Raw genomic sequence first — 22,504 nt, 5'->3', positions numbered from 1 at the left:
CAGTAATTTGAAAAATGCAAATCAAAATCATAATGAGACACCACACATACCAGATGGACAAACATTTTAGGGTTAGACGATACTCGTGTTGACAAAAATTCGGAGCAACAGGTATTTTGATCTACTGCTGGCAAGAGTGTAAATTGGTAGAACTTTGCAAAACAATATTAGCTAGTAAAGTTTGAACAAGTATATACCCCACAATACAGCAACTCTGCTCCTGGATGTGTGCTTTTTTAGGGCAGTGGTTCTCAAAGTGGGGTCCCCAGGCCAGCAGCATCAGTATCACCTGGGAACTTGTTAGAAATGTAAATTCTCCAGCTGCCCGGACCTGCTGAATCAGAAACTCTGGGCTGGGCCCAGCAGTCCATGTTTTTTACAAGCCCTCCAAAGGATTTGGGTGCACATTCCAGTTCGAGAACCACTGCTTTAGGGGAACTTTGACACACGTGTGTACCGGGAGACATCAACAAGAATATTCACAGGAGTATTCTTTATAAGATTCCTTCATGGAAACCCTGATGTCTTCACATTGGAAAGTAGAATCACACTGTGGTATATCTGCACAATGGAATATCACAGAGTAGTGAAAATAAATGAACTACAATTACACATATTAGCAGAGATGGTTATTATAGATGTAAACTTAAGTGGAAGATACATATCACAGAGACATATAAGCAGTATGATTTTATTTATACTAAAATCAGTATGAGGTCAAAACTAGGCAACTCTAAATAACAAGTTGTTTAGGAATATGCACATATTTAGTGATCCTATGAAGAAAAGAAAGGGACAGTGGCTCCATCTGTGGGGAAGGGGAGAGGATGTAATTGGGGAGCAGCATACGGGCTTAAAAGGTACTAGCGAGAGTTGGTTTTTCACGCTGGAAGGTGGCATATTACTGTTCATTTTACTATTTCTAAAAACGTTAGATTTACTAGCACAATCCCACTAAAATGCAGTAAATGGGGACTAAAAATTTCAATCACATAAGACGTAGGGCAGCATGACTGAGAGGTAAGTGAAGTGACTGCAGCCAGCCTGCTGGGCTCGCCGGCCTCAAGTTCTGCAGTCTGGGTGTGAGACCCGCACACGTCTGGGCCAAGCGGCAGTCTGACGCCAGCTCGTGGAGGTTCTTCATGCTGGCTCATGTATCAACGGGGAACTTCGAAAGGACCAGGTAGGGAGAACACGGGTGGCAGAGACCCACCTTCTGCCTCTGCTTCTTGAGTCAGGGTTGCCTGCCATTTTGCCACCTGGCCTCGCCTTCCCCTCTGTCTCCTTTTCTCCCACAAAGCCTAGATGGAGGATGGAAGGCAATTGCAATTATGTTGTATCTGAATTTTTTGTAATAATTCAGTGCATTATTGTGGGGTTTTACTTTATATGTCTTAAAAAAACCAGTTGCTATTGAGTTGACTCTGACTCATGGCGAGCCCATGTATGTCAGAGTAGAATCACGCTCCACGGGGTTTTCGATGATGTTTGGGAAGTATACTGCCCAGCCTTTCTTCTGAGGCAATTCTGGCCGGACTTGAACTTCCAGCCTTTCCAGTGGCAGCCAAGGGTGTTAACTATTCGCACACCCAGGGACTCCTTATATGTCTTCTATACACCTTTTACTGTATGTACTGCACAATAAAGAAAGGATGCCAATGGCTATAAAGAGTTTTCTTAAGACGCTTAGTTCATTTACAAGGAATGGGGCATCTAGGAAAGTCTTTTTTATCAAAAAATATATTTTAACAATTATTTCCCTAAAATAATGAGAAACTAAATCATTCAGTCGTGTGACAGAGGAGACTGACAGTCTCAGCAATAAGATCCACCTACAGAGATGCCTTCTGGGAGAAGCCTAAAAAAGTAACACTGCTACCTCTTCAGTGAATACAGTTTCTCTCAGCAATGAATTTGGAATAGATCATTTAACAGAAAGCCTACTATTTGTAACCACCTATTTGAGTTTGGGTCTCAAAATATACCATGACTCCAAGCAGAGAAAGGAAATGGCCTGGATAAGGGACCTGCTGGGTTGTGTAGACCGTCAACACTTTCTACAATCCAGCTCCATTTACTGAAATTGATAACCGATGTCACAGAATCTTCCCTTGATCCAATGGATCATGTGGTATTTTTCTCAGTAGGGATTTTCCTATTAAAGGGAATATGGATGTCACATGGCACAGAATGTACCATCTGTATGAACTGTTAACACTTTAAAGAAAGTGCGCACTTGTCAGGCAGCCCCTTTGGGCTACTCCCTCAGGCTTCCTGGGAGTAAATTGTTCACTTTTCTCTGCAGTTAAAGGTACTGTACCTGGGAGAAAAGTTTGCAAAGCATTCCCTAAGCCTGGAAGAGGTTACGGCTCTCTGCATCTTGCCAACAGGCTAAGTGCACATGGTCAGCTGGAGGACAGCGGCCTCGTCCATCCCTCTCTCCCTGTGCGACGACCCTGGAGGATCCCAGCCCAGATGGTGCAGTTAGAAGATGGATGAGAACTGCCTGACCCACACAGGGCTTTGCTCAAGTAAGAAAGAAGGCTTTATTTTGTTGAGCCATTGGGAATTTTTTTTTCTTTCTGATGTAGCAGCTAGCACTGAGCACCCTAGTTAGTAATGTAAAACAAGTGGTCAAGGTGATGCTTTATGAGGGTAACTCTGAGTGCTGTGTGGAAGGGTGAGAGGAAGGCAAGGGTGGAGGGATGGCTCTTGGGATGATATTATCTGGCCCCACTGCTGTCCAGGTACACAGACGTGGTCTCTGAGAGTCAAAGGTGGTAAATGCTTCAACAAATTATAGTGCTCTTGACCTGTTGCTGATGGGGAATATTAGATTGCTTGCTGTTTCATTATGGTTAAGCTGCATTTGTTGTTGTTAGCTGCCGTTGAGCTGGGTATGACTCATGCAGACCTTATATTTAATAGCACAAAACGCTGCCTGGTCCTATGCCATCTTCGGGGTTGTTGGTCTGTTCGAGTCCACTGTTGTGGCTACTGTGTACTGCCTTCCAACCTGGGAGGTTCCTCTTCCTGCACGATACTGAACGATACCCTGCTGCGATCCACAGGGTTTCCACTGGTTCGTTTTCAGAGCAGACCACCAGGCCTTTGTTCCTAGTCTGCCTTAGTCTGGAAGCTCTGCTGAAACATGTCCCTGTTGATATTTGAAATACTGGCGGCACAATTCCAGCATCACAGTAACACACAAGCCACCACGGTATGATAAACTGACAGATGGGTGGTGGTAAGGCTGCACAGAGAACATCGAAAGGTTAGAAGTCTTCTGGAGCTAAGGAAAGGTAGCCCTCCTTTCAGGATATGTCTGTCCTTCAGTGACCACATCCAAGGGAAGTATTTATGCAAGGACTGGGGCTGACCACCCTGAGAATGACTGAACGCGTTCTCTCAGCAAAAATGCCTCCTCCAGCAGCCGTTTTCAACGTCAGGAGGTTAGTCAGAGACCTTACCATCTGTGCTGCCAGCAATGCTCGGTGTCTATGAGGACAGGCAGGGTGTGCAGGCGGGCCGGCCAGCAGAGGCTTCTCCTGGGGAAGGAGAACCTCAGCCAGACATTCTTTCACAGACAGCTCATGTCTGATGAGAAGGAAATGTTTCAAGAGCACAGAGGTAGGTTCGGGATTAGGATGGGAAGCAGGGCACCAAAACAACAAAAGGGACTGGAGACCACAGCCCTGTGTCCTCTGACCTTTCAGGGCCAGGGGGCTTTCTGGGCCACAGCACCAGCTCCTACCAAACAGGAACCTCCAGGAAAGGAGGAGGAATCCGTCTGTTACCCTAAAATCTAGCTCTGAGAGCTGACTCGGAGAGAGGATGGGAACAGACCCTTTACGTTGGTGGAACTGATTCTGATGGTCAGATTATACCTCAGGATCATCCTGTCTGGTGGGCTTGTTTTAAGCAGGCTGATGCGAAAATGCCAAACGCTAACCAGGTGCCATCAGCTGTCTCAGCCACGTGTTATGGACAGCTTAGGGCTCTCTGGACCTCAATTTCTTGATTTCAGCAGAAAGATAGCTCCTCTGTTACTCTCCTCCAAAAGAACAGAAAATGTCATTGGGGTTCTGTGGGTGGCCCTGAAGAAAGACCATTCTCCTTTAGAAAAGCACACAAGAAATTATACTCAGGACAAATCTCCTTTTGGCAAGGCACCATTGAATCAGCTGAAACATTGATACCTGCCTATGGTTCTTGTGGAAACCCTGGTGGCATAGTAGTTAAGCACAACAGCTGCTAACCAGAAGGTCAGCAGTTCATATCCACCAGGAACTCCTTGGAAACTCTATAGGGCAGTTCTACTCTGTCCTGTAGGGTCACTATGAGTCGGAATGTTCTTGTGGAAACCCTAGTGGTGCAGTGGTTAAGTGCTACGGCTGCTAACCAAAATATCAGTGTTTGGAATCTACCAGGTGCTCCTTGGAAACGCTATAGGGCAGTTCTACTCTGTCCAATCGGGTTGCTATGAGTTGGAATCGACTCAACAGCACCAGGGTTATAGTTCTTGTGGCTTATTGCGGGAACGGAGAGGACAGGCTAGGAATCAAATGCTCCCACATTTTTCAGAGGAACAATTGAAGACTGTTTGGGAGAACATGTTGAGTTGTTAAGATGATATTCAGCATCCACTTTAAATTACTAGACACAAAAGCTCCTTTCTAATGAATATGATATTGTGTGACAATAACAACAGAATAACAAGTGAGGACAGAAATCATGTCAATTAACCGATGACTTTTGGTTGTTCCACTGAGACTGATAAACAGTACATACAGCAGATACCTTAGTAGGAATTTTATAAACTGCATTTGCTGAGCACGGGAATTGGTGTTTTATTCTTCGATTACTCTGATTAACTTCCTTTTCAAGATCGCTGTGCCCTTGAGACTTTGCAGTAGTACATCTGTAGAGATGTATCAGAGCTCCACTACTGCCAGAATCAGGGAGAGGCTGGAGGAGTCAAATGCTGGATGAAAAAACTACCAACAACATAATGGGGTCAGCTCCAAATGAAACCCCACAAGTCTGGACGCCCTGCACCCAGGGAGCCCTGTGTGTCCTGAGGTTTCGCGGGCTCTGCTCGTTAAACACCAGTACACATGGAGAGAGCAACAATGAAGTGCAAACTCAGTGATAGTCCTCTGGGATATTTCTATGCCTTTTTTTTTTTTTTTAAAGTATTTCTCAACAGGCCAAGCATGAAAATGTCTCAATTTTCCCAGTGGCAAAAGGGGGACAGGATGTCTGCCTTTTACTTGCTATAGAACTAAGATTTGGGCTGATTTTCAGCGAAATGGCATGTTGGGTGAAGCATGTAAGTACTTGAAATCCTACCATTTAGGAATCCCAGCCTTCCCTCTAGTCTTCAATTTACCATTGGTCTGGCCCACTCCCACACCACACCACTTGCCAATCACTCACCAAAACACTTAGCTAATCCTTCACTGCCTTTGTGCCAGCTCAGCTAATACACTTCATGTTGGCGGAGTGGGGGCCAGCTGTGGTTGTCAGAATACATCGTGTAACAGATGCGCACGCTCTCTGAATTTACTAGATTGCAAAATCTTGAAGGGCAAGTGACCGTGTTTTGTTTACAACGTACATCTTTCTTTAACCCATCAAATCCTTGCACTCTAGATGCCTAATTAATTGAACAATTATATTTACTATTATTTCTTTTATCTAAGCCAGGTGCCATTTTTATCATTCAATATTTCAGATTTCCAACTATGTATGTTGGAAGGTATAAAGAATGCCAGCGATGGCCAGAGATTGAAAACCTGGCTATAGAAAGAGAACAACGTTGTTGTTAGCTGCTGTCAGGTCGGCTCCGTACATGATGGGGTCTGACTGTTGTGATCCAGAGTGTTTTCACTGGCTGATTTGTGGAAGCAAATCCACAGGCCTTTCTTCCTAGTCTGTCTTAGTCTGGAAGCTCCACCGAAACCTGTCCAGCATCACTGTGGCAGTCAAGCCTCCACTGACAGACAGGTGGTAGCTGCACATGGGGTGCACTGGCTGGGAACTGAACGTGGGGTTTCCTACGTGGAAGGTGAGAATTCTACCACTGAACCACCACTGGCCTCAGACAGAACACTGCTGTACCTTTAAAGAACTCTGGGGTCCCTCCTTCATCATTCACCTCTTCTTCCACTCCCCAAAACACAACCACTCTCAGCTTCAGTTAACCCTTGCTTTTCTTTATAGTTGTACCTCATACGAATGTATTCTTAAACGACACATTAAATTTTGCCTGTTTTTGACCCTTGTATAAATAAAATCATATTGTGTGTATACTCCTGGCCTGCTTGTATTTTGTACTGAAGACATGTGGGCTGTCCAGATACTTTGCTGTTACAGACAACGCCCTGTGGAGATTCCTACGGTGACTGCTCTTCATCTCAGGTTTATATCACTACTATGTGCACCTTCAGCTTTTTTTTTGTGCTTCCTTATCACATAAAAAAGGATGTTAAATGTGTTAACTATTTCAGTACAGGTAGTCCCTGACCTATGGTGGGGTTCCGTTGAGACAACTACTCCTTAGTGAGTTCTGACGTAAGCTGAAAACTTTTTTTTTGGCTTTCATTATTATTGCCTTTTATTATCAATATATTTTTTTAAACTTTTTAAAAAATTGTACATTAGATGAAGGTTTGCAGAACAAACTAGTTTCTTATTAAATAGTACATATATTGTTTTATGACATAGGTTAACAACCCCACAACATGTCAACTCTCCCTTCTCGACCTTGGGTTCCCTATTACCAGCTTTCCTGTCCCCTCCTACCTTCTAGTCCTTGTCCCTGGGTGGTGTGCCCTTCAGTCTCGTTTTGTTTTATAAGCATCTAATCTTTAGCTGAAGGGTGAACCTCGGGAGTGACTTTATCACTAAGCTAAAAGGGTGTCCAGGGGCCTTACTCTCAGGGTTTCTCTAGTCTCTGTCAGGTCTGTAAGTCTGTTTGTGTGTGTGTCAGAGTTTTGTTCTACATTTTTCTCCAGCTCTGTCTGGGACCCTCTATTGTGATCCCTGTCAGAACAGTCAGTGGTAGGAGCTGGGCACCATCTCATTGTACTGGACTCAGTCTGGTGGACACTGTGGTAGTTGTGGTCCATTAGCCTTTTGGACTAATCTTTGTCTTGTGTCTTCAGTTTTCTTCATTCTCTCTTGCTCCCGAAGGGGTGAGTCCAGTGGAGTATCTTAGATGGCCACTCACAGGCTTTTAAGACTCCAGATGCTACTCACCAAAGTAGAATATAGAACATTTTCTTTACAAACTATGTTATGCCAATTGAGCTAGATATTCCCCAAGCCCATGGTCCGCACAGCCCTCAGTCCAGCAAATTCAGTCCCTCAGGAAGTTTGGATGTGTCTCTGGAGTTTCCATGACCTTGACTTGTACAAGTTGTGCTGGCTTCCCCAGAATTGTGTACTGTCTCACTCTTCACCAAAGTCACCACTTGTCTATTTAGTGGTTTTCCATCTTCACCCCTCCCCTCCCTCATAACCATCAAAGATTTTCTTTTTGTGTGTAAGCCTTCTCATGAGTTTTTACAGTAATGGTCTCATACAGTATTTGTCACTTTGTGATTGACTTATTTCACTCAGCATGATGCCCTCCAAATTCATCCATGTTGTGAGATGCTTTCAAGATTCATCATTGTTCTTCACGGTTGTGTAGTACTCCATTGTGTGTATGTACCACAGTTTGTTTATCCATTCATCTGTTGATGCGCACCTAGGTTGTTTCTATTTTTTGCTATTGTAAACAATGCTGCAATGAACATGGGTGTGCATATGTCTATTCATGTGATGAGTCTTATTACTCTAGAATATATTCTGAGGAGTGGGATTGCTGGATCATATGGTAATTTTATTTCTAGCTTTCTGAAGAAGCACCATATCGTTTTCCAAAATGGTTGTACCATTTTGCACTCCTACCAGCAGTGCATAAGAGTCCAGATCTCCCGGAAGCCTTGCCAACATTTTTTATTTCCTGTTTTTTTGATTTGTGCCAGTAATGCCAGGGTGAGATGGTAGCTCATTGTGGTTTTGATTTGCATTTCTCTAAATATAGGGTCGCTATGAGTCGGAATCGACTTGACGGCACTGGGTTTGGTTTTTTTGGTTTTGGAATGGCTAGTGATGGCGAGCATTTCCTCATGTGTCTGTTAGCTGCTGGAATGTCTTCTTTGGTGAAGGGTCTGTTCATTTCTTTTGCCCATTTTTTAACTGGTTTGTCTTTTTGTTGTACAGCTGCTGGATTTTCCTGTAGATTTTAGAGATCAGACCTTTGTCTGATTTGTAGCAGCCAAATTTTTTCCCCAGTCTGTAGGTTCTCTTTTTACTCTTTTGGTGAAGTCTTTTGATGAGCATGTGTTTAATTTTTAGAAGATCCCAGTTATCTAGTTTATTATCTGGAGTTTGTGTGTTGTTGGTTATGGTTTGTATCCTGTTAATGCTGTGTATTAAGGTCTCTAGTTTTGATCCTATTTTCTCCTCTATGAACTTTATAGTTTTTGGCTTTATATTTAGGTCTTTGATTCATCTTGAATTAGTTTTTGTGTATGGTGTGAGGTATGGGTCCTGTTTCATTTTTTTGCAGATGGACATCCAGTTTTGCCAGCACCATTTGTTAAAGGCTGTCTTTTTCCCATTTGATGGAACTTTGGGCCCTTGTCAAAGATCAGGTGACCACAGGTCAATGGGTTTACATCTGGGTTCTCAATTTTGTTCCACCGGTCAATGTATCTGCCCTTGTACCAGTACCAGGGTGTTTTGACTACCATAGCTGTATTGCAGGTTCTGAGGCCAAGCAGTGCAAGTCTTCCCACTTTATTCTTCTTCTTCTATAGTGCCTTCAGCTTTGATAACGTCAAATTGTTTTCCAAAGTGCCTGAACTAATTCATACTCCCACCAGTTCTGGGTGAGAGTTCCTCTTACTCCACATCCTTGCCAGCCTTTGGTACTGACAGAGATACATTTTTGCCTATTTGATGGGTGTGAAGTAGTATCATATTATAGCTTTAACTGCATTTTCCTGAGGTTTAGCATCTTATATCTTATGCTAATTGCCTTAAAAATCAAACAAACAAAAAACCCAACTAACTAAAAAAATGCCAAAGGTCTCTTTGTCTTGCTCCCTCAGCTCTGATAAAAACAACCTTCCTGAACCAGCTGGCATTCCACACAGGGATGTTCCCAGCAGGATCCCCAAAATCAGAGCAGAACTTCTTGAGGGCTGTAGAAGGAAGCTGAGGCTGCTGCCAGCACCAGTATTTTTATCAGAAGCAGCAGGCTCCTTGCTGGGTTAAGTGTGAATGCATTCCTGCTTCCAGAATGGAAGACAAGTACAAACTGACTTCTGCTCTGGAATCTTATGTCTGGAAGATAGAACTAGCCATTCACACATTTGAGGGGTAATCTCCAGAAAGGTTAGAGTGATTGCCTGCAGAGGTGTTTGCTTCAGCTGCTACTTCCCAACCTTGTACAGACTCACATCCTTTTCTTACAAGAGACGGGTCCCAGTAGGCAGTTTTACAAAGGAAGGATAATAAAAGCCCTTCAGTAAAGAACAGAAGAGCAAGCCAAACCAAACCTTACCTCACAGATCTTTTCTAGGGCTGTACTGTCCAATACTGCCACCGGTGGCCACATGTGGCTACTGAGCACTTGAAATGTGGCCACTAAGACTGAGGAACTGAATTTTAAATTTTGTTTAATGTAAATTAAAACATAAAAACTGAAGTAGCGTGAAACAGTTTTCTGTTAAACACAACTTTCTTGTTTTGGTAGGACTCCATTTCACTAGGACTTCCTGAGTGGTGCGAACGGTTAAAGCACTCGGCTGCCAAATAAAAAGTTGGAGGTTTGAGTCTACCCAGAAACACCTCGGAAAAAAGGCCTGGTGATCTACTTCTTAAACTTCAGCCATTGACAATCCAATGAAGCACAGTTCTACTCTGACACATACATGGAGTTACCAGGAGTTAGAATAGACTTGAAGGCAACTGTGTGTGTTTTCCCATTTCACTTTAAACCATTGGTTATGTAGCTAATTATAATTAGTGGTCATGACTAACAGATACTTCAAAAAAAACAAAAAACCGGCCAGATTGATTTGAACAAAATATGGGTGCTCAGTCTCTCACAGATGTGGAATCTCACCAGGAGGCCACATGAAGCAAGTGTCATTCTTTCCCATAGAACTGTTCCAGACATGGGGACCAGACTGGGTCTCAGAGCTGCTCATGGACTGAACAACAAAGAGCAGTCACTGATTTCATCAGTTTCAGGGGGATAGATGACTCAAGTGCTGAAGGGGAATTTAAGAACTGGTGTGTGACAGACTTCCAGGTCCCAGGACAGCACATTTGAGCAGTGGTATCTCATTAGTAACTAAGAAAGTTATTGTGCTACATAAGAAATATGGCATACAGAGATGCTTCAAGGTTTGCTGAAAGGAAGGTTTGGGAGCTGCCTTTCTGCCCCCTTACTCCCTCTTCCATGAAGGAGGAAGAGTGACATCGGATTGGGGAATTTCTGAGAAGACATAGAGCATGGAAACTCCATCCCTTCTTCCCCCACAGGACTGGGGCTTTCTGCAAAGCCAATTTGATGTGCTAAGGGCACAAGCCCTGGGCTGGTCATCTTATGACAGGCTTGGAGGTCCTTCTCTCATTGTCCCACGATGGGGCCAGTGGCTGTGGGGCTGGGTTTCAGGTAAGTGCGCCTTCCCCCCAAGATAGATGAGGCCCCTTCTTCCCTGCAGGGGGCTGCCCAGGACCCCGACTGCGTGTGGGTGAACACCTGGTGTTGGAGCACCTGATGGTGGCTGCAGACCCATGCCACGTTCTCCAATTCCACTTCATAACCTTAAACTGACATTTTGATTTTCATCTGCCTCATGCCTATGTCTCATTTCTTAACTGGCTCTGGGTTTGCTGTGGAGAGAAACGTAACAATTATCACCCCCAAACCTCCCAAGAGTGGCTTGCAAAACAACAGCAACGGCAGCAGCAGCAGCAGTAGCACTGGCAGGAGCAGCGGCAGAATAGTGATGCTTCATGTATGTCTTTTCTTATAACCATTTGATGAAAGCCAAGACATAATTCATAGTTCTGGAAAGGAATATTCTATGGAAAGCAGGGTAGACATTGTGCAGGTTTGCACAGGTGGCTCAAAAGCTGAAGTGCAGCCATCCGTAGTTACAACCGAGAAGATGGGCAGCGCACGTGGCGTCTGTGTGTGCCCCCTGTGCTGAGTGCTTGCTCAGCTCTGGGACCGTGATGGTGCTCTCGTCAGCTCGTTTTGCAGGCCAGGTCAAAATTACATTCAGATTTTTCTTAAACAGACCTTAGCTGTCATATATATACAGACATTTGAAGTTTCTGTAACTGAACTATGCAATCTGATCACAGGGAAGGCAGATGCTAAAAGCACAGAGACTGTGCAGTATGAATACTTCCGCAGATGCAGGGTTAATGAGCAACATTTTAAAGGTGTTCCATATGGCAGCCTCCAGAAAAAAAAGCTAGTATCTTATTGCAGAGACAGAGCTAGAGTGATTTCAGAGAGCCAGGAGAGAGTCTGTTGAGGCAGATCAGTGGGAGAGGCAGGTAGCTGGAAACCAGAATGCACTTTAGCAATGATGACAGTTGTCAGTTGTATATATGAATACAACTAGGGTGGCAAGACATCCTTAACAATGTAAAGCAAGCGACAAGCTTGAGATGGGAGGGGATATTCTTCTGGTGGTTGGCTCTTAAGATTTGTGCACTGACTAGAAGCTCACAATTTTCCAGTTCAAAAGAATAAAAGGTAGAATGAGAGGCAGGTTAATAACATGAAACAGAAAACGAGATATTATCTCCACAACCTATTTTTGATGTTTGATAGCCATGATTCCATAGCCTATAAGAAAACACAAGTTTTTTCCATTTTATTCTGAAAGCCTCAAGAATGTAACTGAAAGTGCTCTGTATTTTTATTTCTAAAGAAACTATATTTTAAATGTTTCACTCAAGGTTCTGAAGAAAAGATTCCACTTATTAACAAGATGTGGGCAGAAAATCATTTTTCCTAACCATGGATAAGAACATCTAGAGAGGTATTCATTTGTCACAGGAAAATGTCCCCAAGAAATATGTACTAAGTTGCGATTGATGCTGAGAATGGGTTTCTTTAAAAATTCCAAACAAAATCACCTTCATGCTCTGGGGCTGCTAAAAGCAACTTTACCAGTCATCGAAGACTGCCCGGAGACCTTACCACCCATTTACGGCAAACATAAAGGAAAGCAAATACTTGGTGTGTGTGTCAGTTAATTTTATGTGTCAACATGGCCAGGCTATGGTATCCAGCTGTTGAGTCAATCATTGGCCCATATGCTGTTATGAAGCAGTTACATGAAGTAAGTCAGTTGGCCTTAAGTAAAGCATAACGTGGCCTTAAGAACAAAAAGGGTTTCCCTAGGGTGTATTCTGCTTCTAGAATATAAACAGACATCTTGCCAGAACTTCTTCACTTTTCACATCATTTTGGGACACAAGATTACAGGAATCTCTAGCCTGTCACCTGACCTATGGATTTTGGACTTGCCAGGTCCCCACAATTTTGTGAGGCAATTCCTTAAAATAAACCCATCCATCCATCCATCCCTCCAGCCACCCACCCACCCATCCATCTTCCTGGCTCTGTTTCTCTGGAGAACCCTGAGTAAGCGTGCATGGTTCCCGTCTGTGAGTCCATTCGCTCATGAGGTCCTCACTAGAGTGTGCTCAGATCAGCTGTGCTGCCAAGGTCCAGGTGAGGACACAGCCTCCTCTGATCAGCACAGCCCAGTTTCTCAGTGCAGGCTGGACACGCTTCCCTACTGTGAACAGTCTTCTTTATTCCCCACCTTCCACTTCCCAGCTCTGTCTCCTGGATCAAGAGCCTTTTCAAGTCTAAGCTGCCTCTTGCAACTTGAGTTTTTCATGAGCTGGAGCCATCTTTCATTCTTCTTCATATCCCCCTCTATTGTTTTCCACTTAATCTACGTCTCCCACGTGGTAGTAGCTATTTTCTTCCCAGGGGAGCACTCTGCACTGACACTTTCCATGTCCCTCTGTTGGAACCTCCTATTTACAATCCTAAGTGACAGCTTCTCTTTCACACTGTGATAATGAAAAAGCCCCCTCCCTAAAGTGCCCTGGCAGTATCGACTGTCCGAGGTCCCTGCTACTTGATCTATCTATGGCTTTACTTTCAGCCCCAGATCCTTAATCTCAACCTGCCCCGAGAGAAAAAGAGGTTGAAATAGGGAAGGGCAGTACATACAGCTCCCGAGACACGGCAGGAAAGGTGGAGATGAGACAGTCACTATCCTGTGTGGCAAATGCTTGTTCCTTACAACGTTTTTAATTGGTCAGGATTTTGAAACCTGGCATCAAGAGACCATCTTCCTGGATCGTTTCATCTCAAACCACCGTACATCTCCTACCTTGGAGAACTCTCTCCCTAGAACTGTCATCTTGATTTGATCTAGAGAGCAATCAACACTGACATCTGACCCACTTAGACCAGACTCTCCCTTGCAAGCACCCTGTGCTGGAGAAGCAGGGCTCCGCTCTCCACTGCAGGCATCCTGGCCATGCAGAGCCCAGCTAGCAAAGCAGAAAGGAGGCCAGAGAAAGCCCAGCCTAGTTTATAAAACTAACAACACCATTTCACCTCATATGGGGAATTCATTATAAAGTTAAAAACAACTCTAGAAGGAAAACTCACGGTGGTAAAATCTTTCTAAAATGTCTTTATGTTAGAAAATACCAGCTACTAATTAAAATTGGAAAATGCAACCCAAATGAAATAAAAAGGATCATAAGAGAGTATTATGAAAAACTACACTCCAACAAATTTGAAAACCTAGAGGAAACAGACAAATTTCTAGAGACACACTCCCTACCCAAACTAACACAAAATGATGTTGAAAATTTGAACAGACCCATAACAAGAGAAGTGATTGAAAAGGTATTAAAAAAACTTCCCCCCGACCGCCAAAAAAAAAGCCCTGGCCCAGATGGCTTCACTGGAGAATTCTACCAAACAGAGAAGAGCTTATGCCAGTACTCAAACTACTTCAGAACATAGAAAAGGAAGAGATACTTCTGAATTCATTCTATGAAGCCAGCATAACCCTGATACCAAAACCAGGAAAAAACACCACAAAAAAAGAAAATTACAAAGCAATATCTCTCATGAATATAGATGAAAAAGTTATCAACAAATTCTAGCCAATAGAATTCAGCATCATATCAAAAAAATAGTACACCACAACCAAGTAGGATTCATATCAGGTATGCAAGGATGGTTCAACATTAGAAATCAATCAACGTAATCTACCACATAAATAAAAGGAAAGAAAAGAATCACATGATCATCTCAATCGATGTGGAAAATGCATCTGACAAAGTTCAACACCCATTCCTGATAAAAACTCTCAATAAAATAGGTATAGAGCGGAAATTTCTCAACATAATAAAGGGCATCTGTGTAAAACCAATGGCTAACATCATTCTTAAAGGAGAGGGACCGAAAACATTCCCCGTGAGAACAGGAACAAGACAATGATGCCCTTTATCACCACTCCTATTCAACATTGTGCTGGAAATTCTAGCTAGAACAATAAGACAAGAAAAAGAAGTAAAGGGCTTCAAATTGGTAATGAAGAAGTTAAGCTGTCCCTACTTGCAGATGATATGATAGTATACATAGAGAACTCAAAAGACTCCACAAGAAAACTACTGGAACTAATAGGGTCAGCAGCATGGCAGGATACAAGATAAACATACAAAAATCAATTGGATTCCTATACACCAATAAAGAGAACGATGAAAAGGAAATGACGAAAACAATACCATCTATAATAGACCCTTAAAAAAAAAAAAAAACTTAGGAATAAATCTAACCTGGGATGTAAAGGACCTATACAAAGAAAACTAAGAAACACTACTGCAAGAAACCAAAAGAGATCTGCATAAATGGAAAAACGTACTATGCTCATGGATAGGTAGACTCAACATTGTGAAAGTGACAATTCTACCCAAAGCTATTTACAAATACAATGTAATCCTGATCCAAATACCAACAACATTCTTTAAAGAGATGGAAAAACTTACCGTTAACTTTATATGGAAAGGGAAGAAGCCCTGGATAAATAAAGGACTACTGAAGAAGAAGAATAAAGTAGGGCACTCATACTACCTGACCTCAGAGCCTACTATACAGCTACAGTAGTCAAAACAGCCTGGTACGGGTACAACAACAGATACATTGACCAATGGAACAGAACTGAGAACCCAGATGTAAATCCATCCACCTGTGGTCACCTGATCTTCGACAAGGGCCCAAAGGCTATCAAAGGGGGAAAAGAGAGTCTTTTTAACAAACGATGCTGGCAAAATTGGATGTCAAATTGCAAAAAAATTAAACAGGACCCATATGTCATACCATATACAAAAGCTAATCAAAATGGATCAAAGACCTAAAGATAAAGCCAAAAACTATGAAGTTCATAGAAGAAAAGGATCAACACTAGAGGCCCTAATACATGGCATTAACAGGATACAAACCACAACCAACAACACACAAACTCCAGAAGATAAGCTAGATAACTGGGATCTTCTAAAAATTAAACACTTATGCTCATCAAAAGACTTCACCAAAAGAATAAAAAGAGAGCCTACAGACTGGGAAAAAATTTTTGGCTTTCACAAATCAAAGGTCTAATCTCTAAAATCTACAAGAAAATCCAATACCTCTACAACAAAAAGACAAATAATCCAATTAAAAACTGGGCAAAGGAAATGAACAGGCACATCACTAAAGACATTCAAGTGGCCAACAGACACATGAGGAAATGGTCACAATCACTATCCATTAGAGAAATGCAAATCAAAGCCACAATGACATACCATCTCACCCCAGCATCACTGGCACAAATCAAAGAACAACAAATAGTAAATGTTGGAGAGGCTGTGGGGAGAGGGCAACTCTTAAGCACTGCTGGAGGGAACGCAAAATGATACAACCATTTTGGAAAATGATATGGCGCTACCTTAGAAAGTTAGAAAAAGAAATACCGTATGATCCTGCAATCCCACTCAGCTGGGCTCAGGGCTGTGGGGATCATGGTCTCAGGGAACATCTAGCTCAATTGGTGTAACATAGTTTATAAAGAAAATGTCCTACATTCTACTTGGTGACTAGCATATGGGGTCTTAAAAGCCTGAGTGGCCATCTGGGATACTCCACTGGTCTCACCCCTTCGGAAACAAGTAAGAATAGAGAAAACTAAAGATAGAAGAGAAAGATTCATCCAAAGTACTAATGGACCACACCTACCAGGGCCTCCACCAGACTGAGTACAGTACAATTAGATGGTTACCACCACTGACTGCTCTTATAAGGATCACAACAGAGAGTCCTTGAAAGAGCTGGAGAAAAATATAGAACAAAATTCTAACTCAAAAAGAAAGACCAGACTTGCTGGCCTAACAGAGACTGGAGAAACCCTGAGGGTATAGTCCCCAGACACGCTTTCAGCTAAGTTATGAAGTCACTCTTGAGGTTCACCCTTCAGTCAAGGTTTGGACAGACACATAAAACAAAAGGAGACTAAAGGGGCACACCAGCCCAAGTGCAGGGACTAGAACGCAGGAGGGGACAGGAAAGCTGGTGATAGGGAACCCAAGGTTGAGAAGGGAGAGTGTTGACATGTGGTGGGGTTGTTAACCAATGTCATAGAACAATGTGTGTACTGTTTAATGAGAAGCTAGTTTGTTCTGTAAACCTTCATCTAACATACAATAAAAAATTAGTTAAAATAAAAAGTACAGAAAATGCTCAAACTAATGAGGTTTACAGCCAAATAGCATTTACCAACAGGTGCTTTTTGTGATTGTAATTCTTCCTTGGAGTCTCTGAGTAGTATCAACCGTTTAAAGAGCTCAGTGAATATCTGAGAAGTTGGAGGTTCAAGTCTACACTGAGGCACCATGGAAGAAAGGCCTGATGATCTGCTTCCAAAAAAATCAGCCACAGAAAACTCCCTGAAACATAGTTCTACCCTGTAACACATGGGGCTGCCATGAGCTGGAATCAACTTGATGGCAACTAGTTTCATTGGTTCTTCTTTCTTGATCTGTATTTGTCCAGTTCTGCCCCTTCACGGTCATGATTCTGACACAGTGCAGGATTATGCCCTCGTTTTGTTTCATCATCACTCTTTTTTTTTTTTTTTTGTATGAAAAGCACTTTAAATGATATGTCAAAGAAATCAACATTCCTGAGCTCCCTAGGGTAAAAAATAACAATTACGTTTTAATATTACCACTGTATTTTTAATTTTTTTAATTTTTATTGTGCTTTAAGTGAAAGCTTATAAATCAAGTCAGTCCCTCATAAAAAATTTATATACACCTAGCTATATACTCCTGGAAACCCTGGTAGCGTAGTGGTTAAGTGCTACGGCTGCTAACCAAGAGGTCTGCTGTTCAAATCTGCCAGGCGCTCCTTGGAAACTGTATCGGGCAGTTCTACTCTGTCCTGTAGGGTCCCTGTGAGTCAGAATCAACTGGACAGCTGCAGGTTTGGTTTTTTGGTATATACTCCTAGTTGCTCTCCCCCTAGCGAGACAGCACACTCCTTCTCTCCACTCTGTATTTCCGTGTCCATTCAGACAGCTTTTGTCCCCCTCTGCCTTCTCGCTTCCCCTCTAGACAGAAGCTGCCCACATAGTCTCACATGTCTACTTGATCCGAGGAGCTCACTCCTCACCAATATCATTTTCTATCATAGTCTAGTCCAATCCCTGTCTGAAGAGTTGGCTTTGGGAATTGTTACTGTCTTGGGCTAACAAAAGGTTGGGGGACCAAGACCTCCGGGGTCCTTCTAGTCTCAGTCAGACCATTAAGTCTGGTCTTTTTACAAGAATTTGAGGTCTGCATCCCACTGCTCTCCTGATCCTTTAGGGATTCTCTGTGTGTTCCCTGTCAGGGCAGTCACCGGTTGTAGATGGGCACCATCTAGTTCTTCTGCTCTTAGGCTAATGTAGTCTCTGGTTTATGTGGCCCTTTCTGTCTCTAGGGCTCATAATTATGTTGTGTCTCTGGTGTTCTTCATTCTCCTTTGCTCCAGGTGAGTTGAAATCAATTGATGCATCTTAGATGGAGGCTTGCTAGCATTTAAGACCCCAGATGCCACTCTCCAAAATGGGATGCAGAATGTTTTCTTAATAGATTTTATTATGCCAATTGACTTAGATGTCCCCTGAAACCATGGTCCCCAAACCCCTGCCCCTGCTATGCTGGCCTTCAAAGCATTCAGTTTATTCAGGAAGCTTCTTTGCTTTTGGTTTAGTCCAGTTGTGCTGACTTCACCTGTATTGTGTCTTGTCTTTCCCCTCACCTAAGTTAGTTCTTGTCTGCTATCTAATTAGTGAATACTCCTCTCCCTCCCTCCCTCCCTCCCCACTCTCATAACCATCAAAGAATATTTTCTTCTCTGTTTAAACTATTTCTTGAGCTCTTAAAATAGTGGTCTCATACAATATTTGTCCTTTTGCAACTGACTAATTTCACTCAGCGTAATGCCTTCCAGATTCCTCCGTTATGAAATATTTCACGGATTCATCACTGTTCTTTATCGATGTGTACTATTCTGTTGTGTGAATATACCATAATTTGTTTATCCATTGAATCACTGATGGGCACGTAGGTTGCTTCCATCTTTTTGCTATTGTGAACAGTGCTGCAATGAACATGGGTGTGGATATATCTGTTTGTGTAAAGGCTCTTATTTCTCTAGGATATATTCCAAAGAGTGGGACTGCTGGATCGTATGGTAGTTCTATTTCTAGTTTTTTAAGGAAGCGCAAAATTGATTTCCAAAGTGTTTATACCATTTTACATTCCCACCAGCTGTGTATAAGTGCTCCAGTCTCTCCACAACCTCTCCAACATTTATTATTTTGTGTTTTTTGGATTAATGCCAGCCTTGTTGGAGTGAGATGGAATCTCATTATAGTTTTGATTTGCATTTCTCTAATGGCTAATGATCTTGAGCATTTCCTCATGTATCTGTTAGCTACCTGAATCTTTTCTTTAGTGAAGTGCCTGTTCATATCCTTTGCCCATCTTATAACTGAGTTATTTGTCTTTTTGTTGTTGAGTTTTTGCAGTATCATGCAGATTTTGGAGATCAGACGCCATAGCTAAAAACTTTTTCCCAGCCTGTAGGTCATCTTTTTACTCTTTTGGTGAAGTCTTTGGATGCACATAGGTGTTTGATTTTTAGGAGTTCCCAGTTATCTAGTTTCTCTTCTGGTGTTTGTGCATTGTTAGTTATGTTTAGTACACTGTTTATGCCATGTATTGGGGCTCCTAGCATTGTCCCTATTTTTTCTTCTATGAACTTTATCATTTTAGATTTCATATTTAGGTCTTTGATCCATTGTGAGTTAGTTTTTGGGCATGATGTGAGGTACGGGTCTTGTTTCATTTTTTTTGCAGATGGATATCCAGTTATACCAGTGCTGTTTTTTAAAGATACTGTCTTTTCCCCATTTAACTGACTGTGGGCCTTTGTCAAATATCAGCTGCTCATATGTGGATGGATTTATGTCTGGATTCTCAATTCTGTTCCATTGGTCTATGTATCTGTTGTTGTACCAGTACCAGGCTGTTTTGACTACTGTGGTGGTATAATAGGTTCTAAAATCAGGTAGTGTGAGGCCTCCCACTTTGTTCTTCTTCTTCAGTATTGCTTTACTTATTTGGGGCCCCTTTCCCTTCCATATGAAGTTGGTGATTTGTTTCTCCATCTCATAAAAAAATGTTGTTGGAATTCGAATTGGAATTGCGTTGTATCTATAGATTGCTTTTGGCAGAACAGACGTTTTTACAACGTTGAGCCTTCCTATCCATGAGCAAGCTGTGTTTTTCCACTTATGTAGGTCTCTTTTGATTTCCTGCAGTAGTGTCTTGTAGTTTCTTTGTATAGGTCTTTTACATCTCTGGTAAGATTTATTCCTAAGTATTTTATCTTCTTGGGGTTACTGTAAATAGTATTGATTTGGTAATTTTCTTTCATGTTCTTTTTGTTGGCATAGAAGAATCCAACTACTTTTTGTATGTTTATCTTGTTTCCTGATACTCTGCTGAACTCTTCTATTAGTTTCAGTAGTTTTCTTGAGGATTCCTTAGGGTTTTCTGTGTATAAGATTATGTCATCTGCAAATAGAGATACTTTTACTTCTTCCTTACCAATCTGGATACCCTTTATTTCTTTATCTGGCCTAACTGCTCTGGCTAGGACCTCCAGCACAATGTTGAATAAGAGCAGTGATAAAGGGCATCCTTGTTTGGTTCCCAATCTCAAGGGGAATGCTTTCAGGCTCTCTCCGTTTAGGGTGATGTTGGCCGTTGGCTTTGTGTAAATGCCCTTTATTATGCTGAAGAATTTTCCTTCTATGCCTATTTTGCTGAGAGTTTTTATCATGAATGGGTGCTGGACTTTGTCAAATGCCTTTTCGGCATCAATTGATAAGATCATGTGGTTCTTGTCTTTTGTTTTATTTATATGGTTAAACATATTTATACGGTGGATTACATTAATTGTTTGTCTAATGTTGAACCATCCCTGCATACCTAGTATGAATCCTACTTGGTCATGGTGAATTATTTTTTTGATATGTTGTTGAATTCTATTGGCTAGGATTTTGTTGAAGATTTTTGCATCTGAGTTCATGAGGGATATAGGTTTGTAATTTTCTTTTTTGTGGTGTCTTTACCTGGTTTTGGTATCAGGGATATACTGGCTCCACAGAATGAGTTTAGGAGTATTCCATCCTTTTCTATGCTCTGAAATACCTTTAGTAGTAGTATTACCATTGTATTTTTTAATGTGTATATCCATCTGATCATGCTTTACTGTAAAGTGTTTCACAATCATCATTCTTTTTAAAAGAGGTATCAGAAATACACTTGTAATAAAACAGGATTTTAAAATCAGAAAATGACAACCATGAGATAAAGCGTGCTTTGATAGTAAGTCTAGTTTTATGCATTTTTTAAAACTCACAAAATGAACCTTAAATGTCATTTCACACTTTGTTTTCAGTTTTTTCTTAATATTTTTAACAATTACTTTACCCAGAAGCCCCCAAATCATCCCCAAAACACCATAAGTACAATTAGCTTATTTTCAAAAGCATCTTTTCAATAAAGATGGCTGGCTAAGAAATAAAGCAAAAAAGGCAACAACCCTACATGTGTATCCCAAGCCCAGTTTGGAGGCATTTAGTGAACAAGCATTCCTCTTAGATACTGAGCAGGCTGGTCAGGTTTGCACCAGAATTTCTGAATAAGGATGACTTGCCTACAAAGTTTCCCTTATAGTTTATACAGCACTCCACTTATAACTACAATAGTCCAGAAGCAATACTAATTCAGCAGCGTTTTTCAGGTACCTGAAAGTTCATTTTTCAAAAGCAATATCTATGCATAATACAGTGATTAAGGTACATTAGGGGAAAATGTAGCCTTAACATAACATTGTTGAAACATAATTTAGAGTCTGCACGAAATCAACAAGATCACAGAAATAGTTGTTATTGTAACTTGGTTTCTGTTAAGTACTTTTAAAAGCTATCAATTTAGTATAAAAAGTACTTAATATAAAAAGGGAGGTTGACTTCTTGATTTTTGTCCTGAAAATTTTCACTCTTACAAAATTAGACACATGTGAAAAAAAGTTTGCATTAAATTCCTCCACATGTAAACCATTTGTCATCCATGCATATACTTCTACACTTCACTTCTTTACCAAAAACCGTGTGATGTCTGATCCGTGCTTTGCTGCCAGAGATTGTCTTCTCACCTGGCTTCTTTCTTTGGCTTGTCTGGCAGTTCTCTAAAGTTAAAAATACACATGCATACATATGTTAGGGAAAAAAGCACTGGCTATAGAAGCTCATAAACTCTTTGTATTCTATTAGTCTGGAAAACTCTACATTATCACCACACCCACTTACCAGTTCTTTGCCATTAGGGGGCTTCCCATGCTACAAGGCAGAGGCCCCCGGCCACTCAGGTTAAGTGCCCGGGATCAGCCCTATGTTCCCTGAGACCAGATTCTGAAGACAGTACAGAGCTATGGGGGAGTTTTGATTCTGCTCACCTAAGTGGGAGAGCAGAAGGCATCTTGGATTTCCCAGAGTCCCCAAATTGTCCAAAATCACCATAGGTACACTTAGCTTATTTTCAAAAGCATCTTTTCAATAAAGATAGCTGGCTAAGAAATAAACGCCCTCACTTCTATTTTCTGGGCCTAGAAACCATTCCCAACTCAATAGTCAACCAATGCAGATTAGATATCTCAACGCACAATGAGACAAAGCAGGGCTGGAGTCTTCTTCCAGTCTTACAAATAAAAAATTCTCATGAA

At 41.8% G+C, this 22,504-nt stretch overlaps 1 protein-coding gene across 11 annotated transcripts in view; it reads right to left on the bottom strand.

Annotated features, from left to right (window-relative positions):
- Nucleotides 1-18,549: 18,549 nt before the first annotated feature.
- The window catches only part of ZRANB3 (zinc finger RANBP2-type containing 3), a 265,124-nt gene continuing 261,169 nt past the window's right edge, over nt 18,550-22,504 (bottom strand). For 9 of the 11 annotated variants that reach the window (XM_023542991.2, XM_023542992.2, XM_023542993.2 and 6 more), the window contains one exon: nt 18,553-21,970. In XM_023542991.2, coding sequence (XP_023398759.1) covers nt 21,872-21,970 — 99 coding nt within the window. In that variant the 3' untranslated portion in view covers nt 18,553-21,871. Of the gene's footprint in view, nt 21,971-22,504 lie in introns of all 11 variants that reach the window. The other 2 variants (XM_023542999.2, XM_064287264.1) reach the window with 1 other exon arrangement.

Source organism: Loxodonta africana, chromosome 6, assembly GCF_030014295.1.
Source record: "Loxodonta africana isolate mLoxAfr1 chromosome 6, mLoxAfr1.hap2, whole genome shotgun sequence".
Classification (NCBI taxonomy): domain Eukaryota; kingdom Metazoa; phylum Chordata; class Mammalia; order Proboscidea; family Elephantidae; genus Loxodonta; species Loxodonta africana.
The sequence above is the reverse complement of the archived record's forward strand: the minus strand, read 5'-3'. Positions and strand labels throughout refer to the sequence as shown.